At 36.0% G+C, this 22,053-nt stretch overlaps 2 protein-coding genes across 6 annotated transcripts in view; one reads left to right on the top strand and one right to left on the bottom strand.

Annotated features, from left to right (window-relative positions):
* LOC107754461 (C-terminal-binding protein 1-like) overlaps positions 1-9,104 on the top strand; it is a 31,782-nt gene extending 22,678 nt beyond the window's left edge. For 3 of the 5 annotated variants that reach the window (XM_016570911.1, XM_016570912.1, XM_016570910.1), the window contains exons 6-9: positions 33-163; positions 3,791-3,918; positions 4,108-4,222; positions 7,543-9,103. In XM_016570911.1, coding sequence (XP_016426397.1) covers positions 33-163; positions 3,791-3,918; positions 4,108-4,222; positions 7,543-7,729 — 561 coding nt within the window. In that variant the 3' untranslated portion in view covers positions 7,730-9,103. Of the gene's footprint in view, positions 1-32; positions 164-3,790; positions 3,919-4,107; positions 4,223-5,432; positions 5,469-7,542 lie in introns of those variants that run through there. The other 2 variants (XM_016570909.1, XM_016570913.1) reach the window with 2 other exon arrangements.
* Positions 9,105-9,373: 269 nt separating this feature from the next.
* ppp2r2cb (protein phosphatase 2, regulatory subunit B, gamma b) lies at positions 9,374-20,889 on the bottom strand. Its single transcript, XM_016570931.1, has 10 exons — positions 20,522-20,889; positions 19,975-20,073; positions 18,299-18,396; positions 17,216-17,357; positions 17,003-17,115; positions 16,750-16,927; positions 13,515-13,679; positions 12,505-12,674; positions 10,967-11,058; positions 9,374-10,856 (listed from the first exon to the last, which is right to left on the bottom strand). The coding sequence occupies exons 2-10, from the start codon at positions 20,030-20,032 to the stop codon at positions 10,499-10,501; spliced, it is 1,374 nt and encodes a 457-aa protein (XP_016426417.1). The 5' UTR covers positions 20,033-20,073; positions 20,522-20,889; the 3' UTR covers positions 9,374-10,498.
* Positions 20,890-22,053: the final 1,164 nt, after the last annotated feature.

Raw genomic sequence — 22,053 nt, 5'->3', positions numbered from 1 at the left:
TGTGTATCATCATTACTGTGTGTTGATCGTAGATGCGTCAGGGCGCCTTCCTCGTGAACACGGCGCGTGGCGGTCTGGTGGATGAGAAGGCTCTGGCCCAGGCTCTGAAAGAGGGCAGAATACGGGGAGCAGCCCTGGACGTCCATGAGACAGAGCCCTTCAGGTGAATAACAGTAATGTGATGTTTAAGAATCGTGTTGTTTTGACATTTGGATGGATTGCTTGCTCCAAACCACACCCTGCCTCTACCGTTTTTTTCGCGTTGTTATTTGGCTTCAAACCCTACAAAACATGCGTCTGTTTGCTACAAATATCTGCAAAGAATGCGAGTTGTTTCCCAAAGGCAGTTTCAAAGGAGACAAGCAGCAATAAGAAATGACGCCATAAATAGTGGTTCACTTTTGAAAATGAGGTTAAATTGCTCTAATTTCTCAATTGTGAAAGCCAGTGTTATTTTAGTATTGCAGTAAGTATATATATTTATTATTTTAGTATGTATATACTATTATAATTTTTAATTAATATTTTCTATATATTTTTTCAGTTTTCGTTGTAATTTCAGTTACATTTTTAGTAATTTTTTGTGCTTTTGTCATTTTTATTAGTGTTTTTTAAATATTACTATTTATCTTTAATTTGTTTTTAATTTCAGTTTTAGTTTTGTTTTATTTAATTTCAGTGCTTCAGCTTATTTTAGTAATAATTAGGGCTGTCAATCGATTACAATTTTTAATCTAATTAATCACATCCTTTTTCTGTGATTAATCGCGATTAATCGCACACTTCATGAAATTAAGCATAGACAATTTATCTTGTTTCAAATGTTTATGTTGTCATAATTTGCTATATCCAGCAAAGTAAACCAAAAGATTGAAGGGTGATTCTCAAAAATCTATATTTTCTGCAAGCTTTTTTCAAGATAAATTTAGATATCTTTCCAAAAAAGGACACTTAGAAACTCCAAAAGGACACCAAAGAACCAAATGATATAAAGGAGCCCATATAAGCACATATGAAAGAAAAAAAAATCTGAATTTTATAGTATGTGTACAGTGCAACACCAAAGAGCTTTTTTACATTTTAGAGAAGCCAAGTTCGATGTAATCAGCCTGGTTTCCTTTATATTAGCGCTGTTTTGGACGGATTGTTTGAATGCAATCGTTTACTGGATCATTGGACTGAAAACGTTCCCGGAGTTTAGCGGCTTAAAATTATCGAATCGCAAACAGAGAAGCAAAATTGGGTTAAAGGGTTAGAATAGAAATTGTGCTTTAGTAATTTTGCGTTAATTGCGTTAAATTATTTTAACACGTTAAGGATTGAAAAATTAATCACATGCGTTAACGCGTTAACGATGACAGCCCTAGTAATAATATTTATATTTTATTTTATTTCAGATTTATTTCAAATAACGAAAAATATTTTAAGTAGTTTTATATTCAATTAGGTCTAAAATGCAATTAATTACAATATGTGCCGATTAATTCATCTTAATTATTCTAGGGATGCACGATATTGGATTTTTGCCGATATTCAATATTTTTCAACTCATTTTTGCCGATACCGATATACTTCCTTTTGTTGAGAAACAACACCAAGTCTCTCCTGTGCAGAGATTCTAAACAATGTTTTTTTTTAAATTTTGGTTAGTTTTTAACAAAAACAATATAAACAATAATGAAGTTATTTTATATTGAGAGTACGTTGAAAGCTTTGAAAATAACTATAAATCAACTATTTATCAACTATTTATCTATTTATTATTTTTCAGACAGATGCATTGGTGACCTTAACATTTTGGTTTGAAAATGTAATATTTGTAGATGGTCTAAAGCAAAAGAGTTGACCTTTAAATCAAAACATACTCGTAATTTTATGACATCAATTACTGCTTTATTTAATCAGAAACACAATCTTAAATTTATTTGTGTATTTTACTTTCATTTTATTTACAAGTAGGCCAACAGCGCCGCCTAAGTAAATAAACGCCTTACCGGATGGGCATTAGGACCTGGGAGAGGCTGTTGTTGTTGCTGCTGCAGGTGCTAGTGACTGTTGACTTTATCCCGCAAAAGTTTGCTTCAAGAATGACCACACTGTTGACGTGATTTTAGCGCTAGCACACCCTGAGCACATGTGAGTTATTCGTCTTATCGGCAAGGCATATCGCATAATTTTTCATATCGGGCCGATACCGATATTTACATTTTAATTATTACATTTTAATTACATTTTATTATTCTGATAACGTTCTGATAATATCGTGCATCCCTAAATTATTCACAAATTAATCGCACATCAATTTGGGCTTAGAGAAGACCCCCCCAAAAGTCATTATTGTGTTAAATAAGAAAAGCTTGGAAAAAAAATAGGATTATTGTGTTAAATAAGAAAAGCTTTGAAAAAAATAGGATATTAAAATATGAAATGATACTCTAAATATGAAACTAAAACTGTCATTCAATCAATTCATTCAAACAACTGATTCATTCAGAAATGAAGCAGGTGACTTTTTATGAATGGCTCACTGAATCATTGGCTTACTAGATTGGTTCAATATCATGGATTCATTCAGTAATGAAACTGCTGTTTGTTGCTCAGAGACGCACAACAGTTGCGCTTTGGCTTTGTTTGGAACTATTTTACTTGGCAAAATTGAACGAAAGCAGACAAAATGTAACACAGTATTAACTTCTTGTTTATTGTATCGTTGTATAAGATCACTATCACATTTGCAATCGCCAAGATATTCTGATAAAAGTAGTACTCTTGCTTGGGTGATATTGATAAACTATAGGTAATTTTTTGCCCTCAGATGTTGAATTTTAGGGGCATATAACGCCGTTCTAATAGACTAGATCATACAGTCAGTCGTTATCCTGCATAATGTTCGACAGCAACTGCATGCAATGTAAAATGACATACAGGTTGCGTTAAATGCGCTGGCTAGTAACTGATTACATGTAGTCTGGATTACATAATCGGATTCCAGAAATCAAGTACTCGTAATTAGTAGTATAGTACATTTTATAATTCTTATAATCACGTTAAAGTTAGTTTTTCATGGATTACATGATAACATATTATTCACACAATGGCAGTAAATCATTGATAAATTATTGATTATCTCAAATTTTTATTTTAATCCTCTTTTTAAATGTTCCTTTCTGTAAATTCTACTGTGTGTCATACTATTTAGCTTTGAATACACTCACAGTATAGAATGGCCATGCAAATGTCATGTAAATAAAATTTAAATAAATGAAAAAATACCTCTCAAGCAATTAGACCATGCATGAAACAAATATTTATGATTGAATTATTAGCTTTTTATCAACTCACGAACCCACTGCAGTTTAATGTAACCGTGGTTTAATGTAATGTTTAATGTCTTTTGTAGTTTTGATATCAAAAACTTTAATATATTTTCTTTCTCTTTGCTTTTTAATATCAATATGGTGCAATTAATTAAAAAGTAATCTAAAAGTAATATAAAAAGAAGTCAGAAAACGTTACCTAAAATGAGTAACCTAGATTACGTTACTAAGTACAGTTTCCATCATGGAACATACATAATCTGTAATCAGTAATGAACTACAATTTGTAAATAATCTGCCCAGCTGTGTGTATGTAAATATATATATATATATATATATATATATACAGTGGTGTGAAAAAGTGTTTTTTTTTGTTTTTGCATATTTGTCACACTTGTGAAATGTCCTTACACTGAGGTCATTCTCACTCAATGAGCGCGTCAGACTCTTATACAGCTGTATGTGTGTGTCAGTTTCAGCCAAGGTCCTCTTAAAGACGCGCCCAACCTGATCTGCACCCCTCACGCGGCATGGTACAGCGAGCAGGCCTCCATTGAGATGCGTGAGGAGGCGGCGCGGGAGATCCGTCGGGCTATTACCGGTACGTCAGCACACAACGTTATCAGCAACACTCTGTACTGCATTTGTCAAAAGATTCGAGAGCGCTGGGTGTCTGACCTCTTTCATCAGCCGAGTGAAATCCTTGCTCTTTCATTGCAGCTCTGCAGACTTGATGTGCTGTGATCAGTGACTCAGGGTTTGCTGTAATGAAGCTGTTTTCCTCCTCCAGGTCGCATTCCAGACAGCCTGAAGAACTGCGTCAACAAAGAGTTCCTCACACAGACCACGCACTGGGCCGGCTTGGACCCGGCCGTGGTTCATCCAGAACTCAATGGAGCCTACAGGTACAACAAACTACTGAATAATTCATTCATATTCATAACTGTATCCTACATTCATAACATTCGTAACTGAATGTAGGATACAGGTGGTGCTGTTGTTTTGTATTTGCACAGAAATTATTTACCAGGACTTCTAAGTAAAAGAATAATCCACAAATGGCCATGTAAGATTACTTTTACTATGGTTAAAATACTTTGGAATTCTCAATACATGCTCCTGGTCTTATTGCATGTTATTAGAAAATTCTTCTAATCTTTCTTCAATAAATGTCATAACTTGTAAAGCCTCTGAATACGTGCTAATTTACCGTTAGTTAATTTACCGATAAGGGTTCATTGCCCATTACGATATCTAGAGTGCAGAGTGGACAGTAGCCAGTATTAATTATATTTACTGTATATTAGGGGTGTAACGGTACACATATTTTCGGTATTGTTACTTTTGAAATGAAACAAAATCTCACCTTTCAAATTACGTCCATTTTTTCAGGAAATTTAAACAATAAATTGACGCTCTTTCCTGTGGCGTGACAGATCGCTGTATTACGCCTCAAACGGCAGCGCAGAGCGCGATCATCCCTTCCTCTTTACTACTGGTTTTAACATGAAATAAACATGAATGAACATCTCATGCCGTATGTAATCGCACAATCAGTGTTTCAACCGCGGAAAGACGTCAAAACAAAATGTCACATAGCATTTCATTGACCTCAGGCAAGTCATCAGTGTCCACAGCTTGTTAGTTTACTAGAGAAATTAAGTCTAGAGAAGAGCATTTTGAGAAATATTAGACTCTATTCTCATTATATTTTACTTTACCTGTTAGCAATGTCTTAATTATTCATTTGTGTTTAAATAAATCTGTTATGAAACAAGTTATGACAGCCATTGTGTAATTGAATATATTTCAACAGCAAATAGAAATTTTATAATTTAGAATTTCATTTAAAAATTGCATTATGTGAAATTTATGTTTGTATACAATTTGAGTGTTGATTATTATATTTAAAAATAAATAGTAATTAAATTTAAGTTTGGGCTCTGTTGTTAATTGTACACTTACAGTAATGTAAAAGGGCCCCTATAGTTTAGAGCATAAGCTGAGGTAGATTTTTTTCCCTAGGAAAATTTAAATTATAATTGAATTTATTTCAAGAAAGAGCAATTTGTTCAGTAAACCACTGTTTAATAAAAAAAGCAATTTTATGTTTAGTTTTTTCCCCCTGCTGTACTGAAATCATACCGAACTGTGACGTCAAAACCGAGGTACGTACCGAACCGTCATGTTTGTTTACCGTTACACCCCTACTGTATATAATAAATAATAATAGAATAGAATAATTCAAGAAATTGAAAACAGAAATTGATATCTACTGACAAAGTCATTCATTTTTAAAACAGACACACAGGGCATTTAAAGGATTACCCTGTTTTTTGATATTTGATTCATTTATGATTACTGGATAAGAATTTTTGAAATAGTTTTGATTCAGACAGATGAATCATTAATGAATCATTCAGACCAATATGTGAATATGTTCGACTGATTCATTGAAAAGAACCAATTCAAGTGAACAATTTGCTCATGAATCAATATGATATATAACTATTATAGAGTCTAGAGTATAACTATAATGCATATTCATGATAGAAATGTTTGAAAGGTTCATTACTTTTACCTGGTTTTATAGAAATTTTTTTTTTCCATGCCACAGTAAAGTCACTGTGACACACGGCTTATAAAAGACACACACACACACACACACACACACACAAAAACTTTTAATGTTTAGTTATATGGTTCATTAGCTTAACTGTTGGGTGTTTACGGTTGGTGTGCAAGTTGCTGCATTAATATACACGTTCAGAAGTTTGCAGTAACATTCTTTAATATTTATGTTTTTGAAAGATGTCTCTGATGCTCACCAAGTCTGCAATTATTTAATCCAAAATACCGTAAAAACATTACAATTTAGAGATATTATGACACTTTTGAATAACTGTTGTCTTTAATGATATATTTTAAAGCTGCAGTCTGTAACTTTTTTTGGTTAAAAATGATCCGAAATCAATATTTGAGCAAGTACATAACCAGCCAGTGTTCAAAACTGTCGCCTTACTTTAGCCCGATTCACAACGGTAAGCTTATAATAATGTTTTCTAATTTGAGTGGTACGGGTAGGTTTTCGCGGGAAATTCGAGCATGCTGCCGCGTCATTACCTCATGTCTGTAAACATAGAGAAGTTGTCCCGGCTATTATCGCATGTGAGGATCCTGCCAGTTCCGTGTTCGGAAAGGAAATGAAGTGTACTATGGAAACCCTAAAGGAATAAATAGGCTATGAGAAGGGAGGATAAAAAAAAATATTTCAATACTTTTTCTCTTCAGTTCGAAGGGAGCATAATTAGCTTTTTAGGTTAAAATAATTTCTTAATATGAAATTCGAATGGTATGACAATTAGAGATTAGACTGTACAGAAATCGAAATCTACTCGCTTATACACACTATTCTCATAGTCCCCAATGATGATGTTGTTAACATTTAACAATTTGAGAATAAAGTATAACAATAATAATAATTTGCACTGTTTGATGTGATATGAGCTAATTTAGATTAATATCCACACCGGTGCGGTGACTGACTGCCACACATTCACCTCAAAGCATTAGATTCATCTGCGCTGGAGCCGTGCCGCCGCACAACCCACGCAAAGGAAGATAATTCCGCACACAGCTGCAATTGCAGGTTTTCAAACAGAGATGGCGACAAAGAGGCAAAACTTGCGGACTGCAGCTTTAAATTACAATTTATTCCTGCGATGGCAAAGCTAATTTTTAGGGTTCTTTACTGAATATAAATTTCAAAAGCATTTATATGAGTGAAATAGGAATTTTTGAAAATTATACATGTCTTTACTGTCACTGTTGATCAATTTAATGCGAAAACGAAGCGTTTGAGAGAGGCGGGGCATAGAGGACCTACAATAATGTACAGTATTTTAAAAATAATGTGTTTTTTGAACATTAAAGCATGTCAACATCTTCTGTTACACCAAATACACTAAATAATGATCTTTAAAAAAGCATCATATGACCCCTTTAAAAAATAAAAAAAATTTACTGACCCCAAAAACAAAGTTTTAAACCAAGATTGTAGAATATGATGCATCACTACATATGTGTGATATATTTAAACGTGGCTCATCCAATCAGATTGTAGTAACCCTCCATTTATAATCCACATTTTTGCAATGCATTCCTTGGATGGCTTTACTGTAGGGGCCATCGCTGTGCTGCCGTTAATATTCTTCCCCTTCCTCAGGTACCCCCCAAGCGTCGTGAGCCTGGCTTCAGGGGGTCTGCCTCCACCAGTGGAGGGCATCATGCCAAGCACCGTGCCCATCGCCCACAGCCTGTCCACCGCAGCCCACCCTCCACACGCCCCGTCACCCGGCCAAACCGGCAAAGCCGAACCCGATAGAGAGCAGCACCCCAACGAACAGTTGTAGCCCCCTCTTCAAAGTACCACTATAGAACTCTCCTGGTCCTTCTTTACCCCAAAGAAGAGGAGCGCAAACAGGCTCCCGAGCTCAGAACCAGCCACTAAAAATAACCACGACTCCGAAGTAGCCAACTCTTCGACTGAATTTGGTGGACTGCGCTCTTTGAAGTGTCTAGTGGGAAAAAAAACAACAAAAAAGAGAAAATCTTGTGGATTTCAAACTTCTCCCTGATGCAAAATCCTGCTGTTTTAGATTGTAGTCTGTCCAAGTGCAGTGGGCGATCTTTTATCTGTTATTTTGTCTGTCTAATGGGTTTCATTAAAAACAACAGTAGCTATTACATGAATGTAACCTGTTTGTGTACAGTTTTTAGGACATCATCAGTGGTTTGTAGATGAGAAAAAAAAACTGAAACCGCATTAAGGGAGGCATCTTACCACCTGATTATAGATACCATAACAAAAAGCATATTAGTTTCGCTCGTTTGATTTTCAAAGCCCCGAAAGAGGCAGAATTTGCACACCCTCTCAGGAAAATTTATTTCCCCCCCCCTCCCTTCCTTTTAAATTAAACCACATAGTGCATTGTTTTTGTACCCATTTGTCTTTTGTAGTCAAATTTCAGTACAGTACTTTAAATAACTACACTCAGTATGTTTTTATTTTTAGAGCATGTATTACTTTATGTGTTAAAGGTTAAAAAGAAAACAGAAAAGTTCAGTTTTTGAACAAAAAAAAAAAACTAAAACAATTTGTCTTGTGCAAAGCTGGCGTAATGCTTGCCTGTTAGTGTGTGACTTGATTGTACCGTGTTTTTCGAGGATGCCGGGATACTTGCAGCTCTCCATCGCCTACATAGTTTCCTTCCTGGTAAAGTGGTAGGCTAGCAATATACATACTATATATACTATGAGATATTAATATTTTTCGTTAAACAGAATCCAAAAAGAAATGTTTGTGACTGTATGCATTTGTATGAATTATTTTAAATGAAATAAAAGTCCGAGTTAAACGACACGGCAGCGTTTCTGTGAGTTGCTCTCGCGCTGATGTCATGCCAGAACAAGAGAAACAGTGCAGGTTCAGGTTTCCTTTGTATTTGAACCCATTTCAGAATATAAACACAATCACTGTGAGCGTCCTCTTGTGGACGTTACTTCTGTAATATGCAGATCAAAAGGTACCAAACCAGGCATCATGCTGAAAATACTTCATACAGGGGAATTGGGATTTAACCTCAAAGCTGTGATCGAGCTCGCTCTGAAGAATTTGTATTAAAGGATTCGTTCACACAAATTTTATGAAATTTACTCTCTGTTCAAAACCCATGTGAAAATTGAGAAATTTTGAAGAATGTTCATTGGGTTTATCCAGCTCCAAAAAGGTTTTATTTAATAAAAAAAAAATAGAGAGAGAGCTGACAAAACGATTCATCGTGATTAATCGCATCCAAAATAAAAGTTTGTGTTTACATAATATACGTGTATGTACTGTCTATATTTATATGTAGGCCTATATAAATACACACACGTATATATTTAAGAAATGTGTATATATATTCATATTTATATATGATTTGTATATATATTCGGACTAAATCAACCTGACATTTTGATTGCAATTTTAATACATTTTTTTTTTTTAAAGGGAAAATCAATTAGAAAATATTGTAGAAATTGTAGGTTGCCAATTTTTTGGTGTAGTGAGTAACCATAACATGGATTTATAAAAGTAGAATTATCATTTTGGATGAAATTTGAAACACTTCGAGATCTGCCACCATCAAGTGCACAGAAACAATTCCCGCCCTATATTTTGTTTGATAATCCGTTTCACACCAACGTACATCACAATATGGTAAAAGGATCTGTCGTGACTTCCGATGCAAGTTTAAGTTCACAGAAAATGTTCTCCTTCCACTATAGCATTAAAATCTCACGAATACTCGCACATCATCAACGGCAAACTACATTACACCTTGCCTGTCTCATAACTGTTATATACTGAAGATACTATATGTTTTCATTGTGTGGAAAAGAGCAGCATGAACATTCCGCTAAATTTCTCTTTCTGTGTTCCACAATAGATTTCGGAATTACATGAGGGTGGGAAATTCTTTTTTCACTTTAGCTTGATCTACTTTAACACACAAGATAAAATCATCAAACCAGTGCACTAGCTAGCAAGCGCCTGTAAGTACGTGGTCAGAAGCGTTGAACTGGGAATGTTCTTTACACATTGAGGTGGGGGTAGTGATGAAACTGATCCCTGCACATGCGGTTTTCCTTCCAGCAATGTCTCTCAGCAGACCTCCATAATTCCTGCATCCTGTCCTCTGCTTGTTCTGGATTTCGTTTTGGTGCGTTTTGCCATTGAACATAAGAAGAGGCCTTAGAGAGTCCCTGAGCGGTTTGTCAAACCAAGGAAAACGAACGAACGGACACTAAATTCTACACAAGCACTGCAGAGCGTTATAAAGCGTCTGATTCGTTTACAATCGTCATTGTTAAATAAATCCTGTTCAACAGCTTTGTAAACATGCATGTGTGATCTGAATGTGTCAGGGTCGCTTAACATTATCTAACCCGAGTGTTCATACTGCATGCCATGCGCTAGAATCTGAGCGATACATTCTCATTCGGACCACGGTTATAGGTCCTATTATTCAATTTTGGGGGTTATATATGTTCATAACAGTTCATGAGATTGTTGTGATGCTGGCGACACTGAATCCAGATGGGAAATGTGATCATAAAGGGCATGAAATGAACTGAATTTAGTATGTGGGAGGGTTTGGTTGCGTCTGCCACTTGGGAGGCGCGCTCTGTATTTCCGGCGTGTTGTGATGTCCGTTGGGCGTCAGTCTGTCCTGAAAAATGTACAGGTTGTTGCTGGCTGCGATGGCGATGATGTTCTCTTTGGGATGCCAGGCGGTATGGAGGATTTTCTTCCTGAAGTCCAGACTGTCCACGCTGACGTCCGTCTCTTTCTGTTTCTTGCCCACGCACACACGCCGCGGCTGCAGGACCGCCCGCCGCTTGCACACCTCCCGACTGGCCTCCAGAGTCACGTCACGCAGACTCGCCCGGTCGAACATTCGGAAGTAGTTGTTGTAAGCGCCTGTCATGATCACGCTGCAGAGGAAGAAGAGAGGGATTGAGAGGGAACAGACTCAGAGCAGCTGGATCCGCTCGGGTTATGTTTCAAAGGTCAAAGGTGATGTTTTGAGGGTGATTGGCCTCACCTGTCTGTTCCGTTCCAGGCACATTCAAACTTGTCAAAAATACAATCGCTTTCATACAAAGAGCACAATTTGGTTCGCAAGTAGTCGTGGACCTAAAAACACAAGCAAACATGAGAATTCTGTACAAAAACATTAGAGTTAAGGTTAGTCAGGTTTAGTACAAGTCAAGCTTCTTTATATATAACTGTATAACAGGAATGTTGCTTGTAGCTGTATAAACTGTACTTTTCCTGCTTTTCAATAGAGAATGAAAGGCATTTTTAAAGATTTTACCTTACTTTTTGTCCAACCACATCAAGATTCTGTTACATTTCATCAAAGAAATGTTACTGTGGTTGCCCTCACTTTTGCTTGATGATTTGTTTAGATTTATTTATATTGTACAGGCCTGGGTGTGGCTAGAGAAATTTAACTCAGGTGTGATAAACCACAGTTTTAACAGGGGGGCAAACATTTCTTCACACAGGGCCATGTAGTTTTGGGTTTTGTTTTCCCTTAATAATAAAAACCTTCATTTAAAAACTGCATGTTGTGTTTACTTGTGTTATCTTTGACTAATATTTAAATTTGTTTGATGATCTGAAACATTAAAGTGTGACAAACATGCAAAAAAATAAGAAATCAGGAAGGGGGCCAACACTTTTTCACACCACTGTATATATATAAAATCACTAGAAAAATGAAATAAATAAAAAAGAACAATAGTAACAGATATAAGAAATATATAAGATTTACCAAATTGTAAGGTAAATCTACTTAATTTTACATTATATAATGTGCATATCGCTGTGTATATGTATTTTAGTATAATTGATATACTATTATAGTATTTCATATTTTACTAGCTGTTATTTTTTCATTTTATTTGAAGTTTTAGTAATTTTTGTCATTTTTATATATTTGCGAGTATTTTTATTGTTATAATTATTCCTATTTAGTTTTAATTTATTTTAATTTTAGTTGTCATCATTTTAGTACTTTAAACTAATTTTGAAGTTAGTTTTCTTTTTCTTTCTTTTTTTAGTTTTTTAATATTTAGATGTATTTGTATTTTAAGTTCATTTTAACTAACAACAATTATTTTTGATAACAGTTTTAGTTTTATTTAACAATAGCAACATTTAATATTTTTTTATAATAATTTATTTTAATTATATTTATTTTTAAATAATAATGTATACTTAATAGAAGGCAGAAACTTTAAACTTAATACAAAGTAAATATTTTCCACATATTTTAATAATTAATTTTAGCTTTAGTGCAATAAATATATAAAAATCCATTTTATGTTGCAAACAACATTTTATCTTCATAATATCACACCTATTTCTATTTTTACAGGAATGAGTCTCAGAATTAAGAACCACTGGTAGCACCATTGTGGTTGTACAAGAAACACAGTATTGCAATGGTACTTTTTCTTATTTTTGTGTTAGTGAAGCCAAACCAGCTTCATATGCACTGAGAAGCTTGCATATTTTCTCACTGAAACACTGTGAGTTTGTGTATAAGTGTGAGTGAGTGAGGAGGTGAGAGACCTGGTATGTCTCCACTGGTTTATTTTCCATGTTGAGGTCCCAGACTTTAACGGTGAGGTAATCTCTAGTGAGCAGGTAGCGGCCGCTATGACTGAACTTCACATCTGACACTGAGGAAACGATCTCGGAGAAGAACGATCGGTGGGATGGATCCGCTGCTTCTTCAAACACTAATGGAGTTTGCACATATACACACACGACATTACAATATAAAAATATAAACTATTAGGACATTAATACTATAACAAGTAAACCACCTTACATTAAATACTGACAATGGCAAATTGGGTTTCAGATCTGGAAGTTTAAGTGATTTATTTTTTTGTACTTCTATTTCTTGACCGTTGTTTTGTTTTGATCTCTCCCCTGCATTTCCGCGTTCGTCACTTCTGAGCGGCGCATGCCAAGCTGACCTCATACGTCATCCGCCCGGAGCTGTTTCCGTGTACAACAGTGAGCGCAAGCTACATTAAAGTGATTATTACGTTTTGAATATGGATATTTTTCTTACAAAAACGCATCGATTCGCTACAGAAGGCCCCGGAGCCGTGTGAGACACTTTTTTTTAATGGATGGGCGCTTTTTATTTAACTTCTTTTGGACTGATGCATGCAACACCCGTTGAGTGTGTTTAAACAGCTTGAAAGATCAAAGAAATTTTTAATATAACTCCGACTGGATTCGTCTGAAAGAAGGAAGTCATATACACCTAGGATGACTTGAGGGTGAGTAATTTATGGGCTAATTTTCATTTTTGGGTGAACTTACCCTTTAAGTTACATTTTATTTAACCTAAAACCCAGATTTTTGAGAAGACTTGTAATGTGGGTGTTTTAGTGGATATGTTCTGGGCTCAACATCCTTGTAAGTCTTGGAACAGCACTCTGAGTTCAGGGCTAGTTAATGGTTATGGTTGACAGGAATGTTGTTGCAAGACCAACAAAGTATGTTCATCCAGGAAAATGTCCTGCTTGGCGGTATCTTGTATTACATGCGTATGCGTGGCTCACGTTTGGCATGTTGGTCACAGAGTGCGCTGGCTCTCATGTCGCAGAGGCGTGTGGTTCCTGTGCTGCTGCTGAAGGCCAGCAGGTGGCAGTGGTGAGGGTGAAACTCGGCCACCGTGATCACCTCACTGAGGTCCTCCATGTTTTCTGGCTTCAAATCCACAATATCTGAGAGAAATTCACTACTGAGGAAACCCAACACTCAATTTTATAACACCCCGTATTCATAACATTTTTAAAGGCCAGTTCACAGCAAGGACGATAAATATAACGATAAATTTCAATTCAATAAATTTAAAAATCATACAACAACAGGGAAGTCCACAGCACAACTATAACAATAACAACAGAGAAAATATATCAATATCGCATATCGATGAACGATAAAAACATCAACAGGCAATCAGAATCTACTCGACTTTTAAGGGCCTTTACTGTTAAGTATGGAAGCCTGTTGCAGCCACTGAATAAAAAATAAAACAAGGTATTTGTGATTTTATCTCACAATTCAGACTTTTTTTTCTCGCAATTGCGAGTTTACATCTCAGAATTACGAGATACAAACTCACAGCTGTGAGTTATAAAATCAGAATTATGTGATATAAACTCACAATTGTGAAAAAAATCTGAATTGCGAGATATAAACTGTGAATCTCCCAATTCTGACAAAAACGTTGTTGTGAGATATAAAAAACTCGCAATGTCTAGATATAAACTCACAATTGCAAGAAAAAAAGACAATTAACTTGAATTGTTTTTTGGCAGAAATGGGCCTCCATAGTTAAGGTCCATAAACAACACGAAAAATAACTATATAATGATAACAACCACTATAACTATAAAGTTTTAATAATCATTCGAATTCTATGAGAATAGGGAAATCCCCGCTACAACTATATTATGATTACGACACAAAGCAACAGTATTGTTAGAATTAGTATCAAAATTATTTTTTTCCAGCTGATGAACGATAAAAAACATTCAAAGCCAATAAGAATCCACTTGACTTTAAAGAGCTCGAGCATTTAAAGCAACAGACGAAAAACTGCAGTGTGTGCTTAAAATAAACAGAGCGCTACCACCCACTGGCGTGGAATATAGTCATATATACATAGATTCCACAATCGACCGCTCCAGACATGCTAATGCATCTGCCATCTTGGAACGGTCACCATGTCGTCACTCATAGTGAAGAAGAAATGGGATAACATTTCACAGGTGAGAATGTATTGGTTTGTGTTTTTATATGTATTAACTCAATATTACAGGTTTTTAAACTAAGGTAACTTTTTAATGACGTGTTAGCTAACAGCTTTGTCTTGTATTGTGTTAGTGTAGCAAAATCATCCACTGAAGTCTATTGCAGATATAGATAATCATGCATGCGTAAAACTACGGTTGCAGATGCACAGACAACTTGCTCTGGAGTGTTTACATCTTTGACAATAGGGCAGACAGCTTACATACAGCAGCCTATAGAAACAGCTGCTAATGAGAAATCTATGCATATTTACATCTGTGGCTATCTTAGCAAAATGCTTTCTTCAATATTTCCTCTGAAAAGATGTTTGGTGCCCAACATGTTAGAAACTGCATTTTTGCTTAATAAGCACAAATATAAAACCCCATATCTCTCAGTGATCTTATTTACAGTACGATGCATGAGGATACTGAAGCTGCGGTCAGTGATGTTGAGATTCCACAGGTTAATTCTCAGGTCGTCGGCGGACAGGTACGTCTCACAGTCACTGTTGACACTGATGGAGTTGATGTGATATGCATGTGCGTTAGCAAAAACACGCCGTGGGGACGCCTCCACCAGGAGATCCATCGGCCGCAGGACTGGGACCTGGCAATAAATTTAAAAATCATACAACAACAGGGAAGTCCACAGCACAACTATAACAATAACAACAGAGAAAATATATCAATATCGCATATCGATGAACGATAAAAACATCAACAGGCAATCAGAATCTACTCGACTTTTAAGGGCCTTTACTGTTAAGTATGGAAGCCTGTTGCAGCCACTGAATAAAAAATAAAACAAGGTATTTGTGATTTTATCTCACAATTCAGACTTTTTTTTCTCGCAATTGCGAGTTTACATCTCAGAATTACGAGATACAAACTCACAGCTGTGAGTTATAAAATCAGAATTATGTGATATAAACTCACAATTGTGAAAAAAATCTGAATTGCGAGATATAAACTGTGAATCTCCCAATTCTGACAAAAACGTTGTTGTGAGATATAAAAAACTCGCAATGTCTAGATATAAACTCACAATTGCAAGAAAAAAAGACAATTAACTTGAATTGTTTTTTGGCAGAAATGGGCCTCCATAGTTAAGGTCCATAAACAACACGAAAAATAACTATATAATGATAACAACCACTATAACTATAAAGTTTTAATAATCATTCGAATTCTATGAGAATAGGGAAATCCCCGCTACAACTATATTATGATTACGACACAAAGCAACAGTATTGTTAGAATTAGTATCAAAATTATTTTTTTCCAGCTGATGAACGATAAAAAACATTCAAAGCCAATAAGAATCCACTTGACTTTAAAGAGCTCGAGCATTTAAAGCAACAGACGAAAAACTGCAGTGTGTGCTTAAAATAAACAGAGCGCTACCACCCACTGGCGTGGAATATAGTCATATATACATAGATTCCACAATCGACCGCTCCAGACATGCTAATGCATCTGCCATCTTGGAACGGTCACCATGTCGTCACTCATAGTGAAGAAGAAATGGGATAACATTTCACAGGTGAGAATGTATTGGTTTGTGTTTTTATATGTATTAACTCAATATTACAGGTTTTTAAACTAAGGTAACTTTTTAATGACGTGTTAGCTAACAGCTTTGTCTTGTATTGTGTTAGTGTAGCAAAATCATCCACTGAAGTCTATTGCAGATATAGATAATCATGCATGCGTAAAACTACGGTTGCAGATGCACAGACAACTTGCTCTGGAGTGTTTACATCTTTGACAATAGGGCAGACAGCTTACATACAGCAGCCTATAGAAACAGCTGCTAATGAGAAATCTATGCATATTTACATCTGTGGCTATCTTAGCAAAATGCTTTCTTCAATATTTCCTCTGAAAAGATGTTTGGTGCCCAACATGTTAGAAACTGCATTTTTGCTTAATAAGCACAAATATAAAACCCCATATCTCTCAGTGATCTTATTTACAGTACGATGCATGAGGATACTGAAGCTGCGGTCAGTGATGTTGAGATTCCACAGGTTAATTCTCAGGTCGTCGGCGGACAGGTACGTCTCACAGTCACTGTTGACACTGATGGAGTTGATGTGATATGCATGTGCGTTAGCAAAAACACGCCGTGGGGACGCCTCCACCAGGAGATCCATCGGCCGCAGGACTGGGACCTGGACAATACAGTAGCTCACATCAGGAAACAAGTATGAAGAAGAGAAGAAAACAGAAGGAGAAATGCAACACACCTGTAGAGTGGTGACTGTAGAGAGGTCCTTCAGTCTGCCCTCCTCATCTCTCAGATTATAGCCTTCTGCTCGCTTATCTCTCTCACTCACCTTCCACAGCTTTATGGTCTTGTCTGGAAAGAAATACAAAAAGTATGTTATTCTTAAAGCAACAGTACGGTGTTTTGGCATTGAGTGATATTAGGTTGTGTTAGCAAGGGTTTCAGCTCTTACCATTGGTGGCGAGGAGGAAGTGGGCGGGGTTATGCAGAGGCAGCCAGCGAATCTTATTGATTCTCTCCTCAATCTCTAAACTTTTCAGGTAATCAAACTCAGGCTCATGACTCTGAAATGTACTATAAACATTATATTCGCCCTAAAAGAGAGAGGTAAGGGGACAAGATAACAGAAAATAGTGACATTAATTAACTGTCCACAACAAAATTAATGGACTTTTCACATTTCCAGAGAAGCGGAAGTTAACTTCTATAGTGGTGAATGGAAACTACAACAAATATTATTTTTGCATTCCCCCCCAAAAAAAAAATCACAATAAAATGTCTATGACTCTCCAAAAAGTGGGAAAAAAATATGTAATAAAAAAATGCAAAAATGCAATATTTTTAAGAATGGAAATATACCAAATTTTGCTAGATTCACAATGTTAATAACTGCGGAAAAGCATCATCACAAAAGGGTCCATGATTTGTTTTTTCTTAATATTGCTGCTTACTTCCTGTACTGAGTAAATATTATAATAATAGGTTAAACTAGGTAACATTTAAAATATTATTTATTATAATAAATGTAATTTATATATAAATGTAAAAAATAATAATAAAAAATATATCTAAAACAATTTAATTATAAAAGGCCCTGTGAAATCTAAATCTAAGCATTGTGGTTTTGTGCACTTTTAGGTCATCTGTATGCAAAAAGTTAACAAAATAAACATAAACAAGATTTTAACATTTATTGGGTCTCATTGTAATAAAATGAGGGGAATAAACTTGGGTGTAAATCATTCATAAAACAATTCTTACATAAACTGCCAAAACTGACAAGGTATGTAAGGATGATAATCTACAATGATAATGTCTCCTCCCAATATATTATAAATACCACCTGCTCCAACTCACAACAGCAAGAAAATAATGGTGCTACTGATGTAAACTGAAAGTTACTGACTGAAAAAAAGAAAAGAAAGAAAACAAACAAACAAAAAATGCTTCAGTGTCCTATTCCAGCTTCCTGTTTCAATAGGACGTTTGTGAAAAAGGGAACATAAAAAATGTGTTATTCAGAGATTTGTCTGACCTGTGGTTCTCTCTGAAAGATGACAACTCTCCCACCCTTATCACCCGTGGCCAAGAACTCTCCGGTCTGGTTGAACTCCACCGTAGAGATGACATCCGCTGGATCACAGACAAGAATGAAAAAGAAAGAAAAAAATGTCTTTTTGTTTTGGTAAAATCCTGCACAGGCCTCTATTTATTGTTTAAGATCAGATGTGCCTCACACTGCTCTGCCAAAGTAAACTAATGCAATATTTGTATTTGAACATAGATCCAAAAACAGCATAAATGCAAAGGTGCATGTTCACTTTGTTAATACAAAGGTCAAAGGGTTTTTCTGTCTAGTGTCTAGTTACATCACTAGTCAAAAGTTTGGACATTTCAGTTTTTATTATGACTAATTTTCGCATTTTAAAACAATGGGAAAGTCATCAGAATTAGCACAAATGAAAAAAAAAAGGAAATTATGTATTAATCAAAATGGTAAATCGGAATGATCATACTTTGACTCATCATTCAGCTCTGTACACCAGGGTTATTATAGTTAAACGAAAAAAAAAAAAGTTAAAAAAAAAGTTTAAGTTAAAAAAAATAAAAAAAATAAAATAAAATATATATATATACAACTTATACGAAAGATGACAACTCTCCCACCCTTATCACCCGTGGCCAAGAACTCTCCGGTCTGGTTGAACTCCACCGTAGAGATGACATCCGCTGGATCACAGACAAGAATGAAAAAGAAAGAAAAAAATGTCTTTTTGTTTTGGTAAAATCCTGCACAGGCCTCTATTTATTGTTTAAGATCAGATGTGCCTCACACTGCTCTGCCAAAGTAAACTAATGCAATATTTGTATTTGAACATAGATCCAAAAACAGCATAAATGCAAAGGTGCATGTTCACTTTGTTAATACAAAGGTCAAAGGGTTTTTCTGTCTAGTGTCTAGTTACATCACTAGTCAAAAGTTTGGACATTTCAGTTTTTATTATGACTAATTTTCGCATTTTAAAACAATGGGAAAGTCATCAGAATTAGCACAAATGAAAAAAAAAAGGAAATTATGTATTAATCAAAATGGTAAATCGGAATGATCATACTTTGACTCATCATTCAGCTCTGTACACCAGGGTTATTATAGTTAAACGAAAAAAAAAAAAGTTAAAAAAAAAGTTTAAGTTAAAAAAAAAAATAATAAAAAAAATATATATATATATATACAACTTATACTTGTTTTATTTCAGCTAGCTGCTAAGGAAGCATTTCTCATTTTCATACAGTTTAACTTTATGTACTAAAATTACTAACAAAACTGAAATAAAAAATAACAAAACGTAACAAAAATGACAAAACCACAACAAAATCACTAAATTTTTTACTGAAATTAAATGAAAAGGAAAATATAAAAAATAATTCAAACCGTTAAAAATTGTAATAGTCTCTGATATTAAAATAACACTGCTTGCTCTCTCACAAAACCTCATGAGTTGCATCATGGGATGGTTGTAAACAGTATTGAACTAGTTCCCACTTGTTGACTGCTTCATATAAAGATGCTTATCATTGTCTAGTAATTTCAAGTATTTCAGCAAAGCCTTACAAAAAACAAATTCAGTCAAGTATGTCCAAACTTTTGAGTGGCAGTGTAGCTAGCTACTGTGAGTGTTTGTAGTGTGTGATTGTGTGTGTGTGTGTTACCCTCTGTGTACTCTGGCTCCAAGGCTGCGAGATCGGAACAGAGAACCGGGCTCAGCATTCTGGGACAGAACCAAGGGCGGGGCTGCAGCTCTACCAATCCTGCAAAGAGGCGGAGTCTCATGATGAGCCTTCAAATCTGAGTGGAAGGGTTACAACATGCTACCGGTGTTTTGATGTCTGCCAAAGAGACTCTCTCCTCTGCTGGAACGATTCCAGACACTGATATTCAAACATGCAGGTCACATGAGCGGCAGAAGAGATAAACCACAACCATCCAGATATACAGTATAGTCCTGATGTATTACAATGGGCCTAGATTTGAGATTAGTGGATCTAATCCTGTTCTACATCAATATAAACATCAGATTATCTGGGGGGGGATATCCAAGATCTGCCACATATGTATATAAACATCTCCATCTGTTCAATAAGCCATTAAAGAGGATCACAAAGCACATTTATGCATGTAAACATTCAGACAGCATGCATGAACGAAAAGGAAAATTCAAATGAATAACAAGACATACTTAGAAAAACACTCTTTTACCTTCTGTCACATTGCTGTGCTAACAATCGTGTTCAGTTGCTGATGTATTCATTCAGTTCCATTGCTGTGTTGGTTTGTACAAAAGGTGTCTGTGAAGGTGCGTGTTTGTTTGATGGATGAGCAGCACACCATCCATTTTTCAGCCATCAGCATGAAGGTCTGCTGCAAAGCGTCATGGGCTTTATGAGCAGTAAGTCCACACGAAGAGCCTGATGATATAAACTCCTCAGAAAAACGCTGAAGGAAAAGCACAATCTCTTGGCTCAGCTGGGATGCATCTACACTCGTCCGTTTAATTCATTCCTGTTGGGTTTTCCTGAAATCAGAGGTAAACACATGACAGCTGGACTTGTGCGTAGGCATACTGATGTTTGTGCAAAAGAATGAGGGAGGGGTAAAATTCTGTCTGTTCTGCTGCATAGACTCCTCCTCCAAAGCATATCACAGAGAGATGCTGAGTGACATGCTCCCATCCAATCGTGTCACTGGTCAGGGAGTTGTGGCCAATGAGAGAGCGGCTCAGCATCACAGTGAGCAGCAACCCCCCACTCCAGCCTCATACTGATACAGCTACAAGAGCGGTTGCTTGGTAACCGCATCTGTCTGTGAGAGTCGAGGAGGAAACATGAGGCATTGGCATGTGGATGTGAGAAATCTGTTCTGTAAGACAGACAGAATGGACTTAAAATAACTGCTTTCAGGGTTCCTTTTGTTTGACAGATTTGACCAAAACCAACTTAAATGGAAGAAATACATTTAATTTCTTAATAATAATACTGTCACATTTAATGTCCATTGATGATGAAGATAGGTGAAGTTTCAAATTAGTAGCATAGTTTATTAAACAAAGCACACTCAGGTAATCCAATAAGATAAAACACAAGTGAAACAGCACGCTATGCACAACCAATACCGGACACTGAACTGAAGAAACTGAGGGAATAAATACACAGTGGTAAAGAGGGACAGGTGAGACTCTAATCGATTAAACATTGAGACAATGAACAACTATGGCAACCAAGGAAACAGAAACTAAACACACTGGAACTACCCTGTTGAAAAAAAACAGCATATGCTGGTTAGGTATGTTTTGAAGCATGGCTGCTGTTTTGAGCTGGTCCTAAGCAACTAGCTCCTGCTCAGGACCAGCTTAGTACCAGCACATGACCAGCTTAAACCAGCTCATGACCAGCAGCCATGCTTCAAAACATACCTAACCAGCATATGCCGTTTTTTTTCAATATGGTGAACACAGGCAAAACAGGACAAAAGAATATCAAAATGATGGTCCATGGACACAAACACAGAGAATTTGTGACATAAATTACAGTTCTGGAGGTTGGTGGAGCAGAGGCAGACCGGGATGTAGGGCCAGGTTCAGGAGGAGGAAAAGGAGAAGGGGACAGGACTAGAGCAGGGTACCAAGGTACAAGGTGCCAAGGTGCTACAGCGTACACGCCATGGATGAGCGCTTTGTAAAAATGAACGGATTGATTATTCAGCTGCGGGCGCCATCTTCTGGCGAGATGCGG

The sequence above is a fragment of the Sinocyclocheilus rhinocerous genome, unplaced genomic scaffold (genome assembly GCF_001515625.1).
Source record: "Sinocyclocheilus rhinocerous isolate Xijiao unplaced genomic scaffold, SAMN03320098_v1.1 scaffold50, whole genome shotgun sequence".
Lineage (NCBI taxonomy): Eukaryota > Metazoa > Chordata > Actinopteri > Cypriniformes > Cyprinidae > Sinocyclocheilus > Sinocyclocheilus rhinocerous.
The sequence above is the reverse complement of the archived record's forward strand: the minus strand, read 5'-3'. Positions and strand labels throughout refer to the sequence as shown.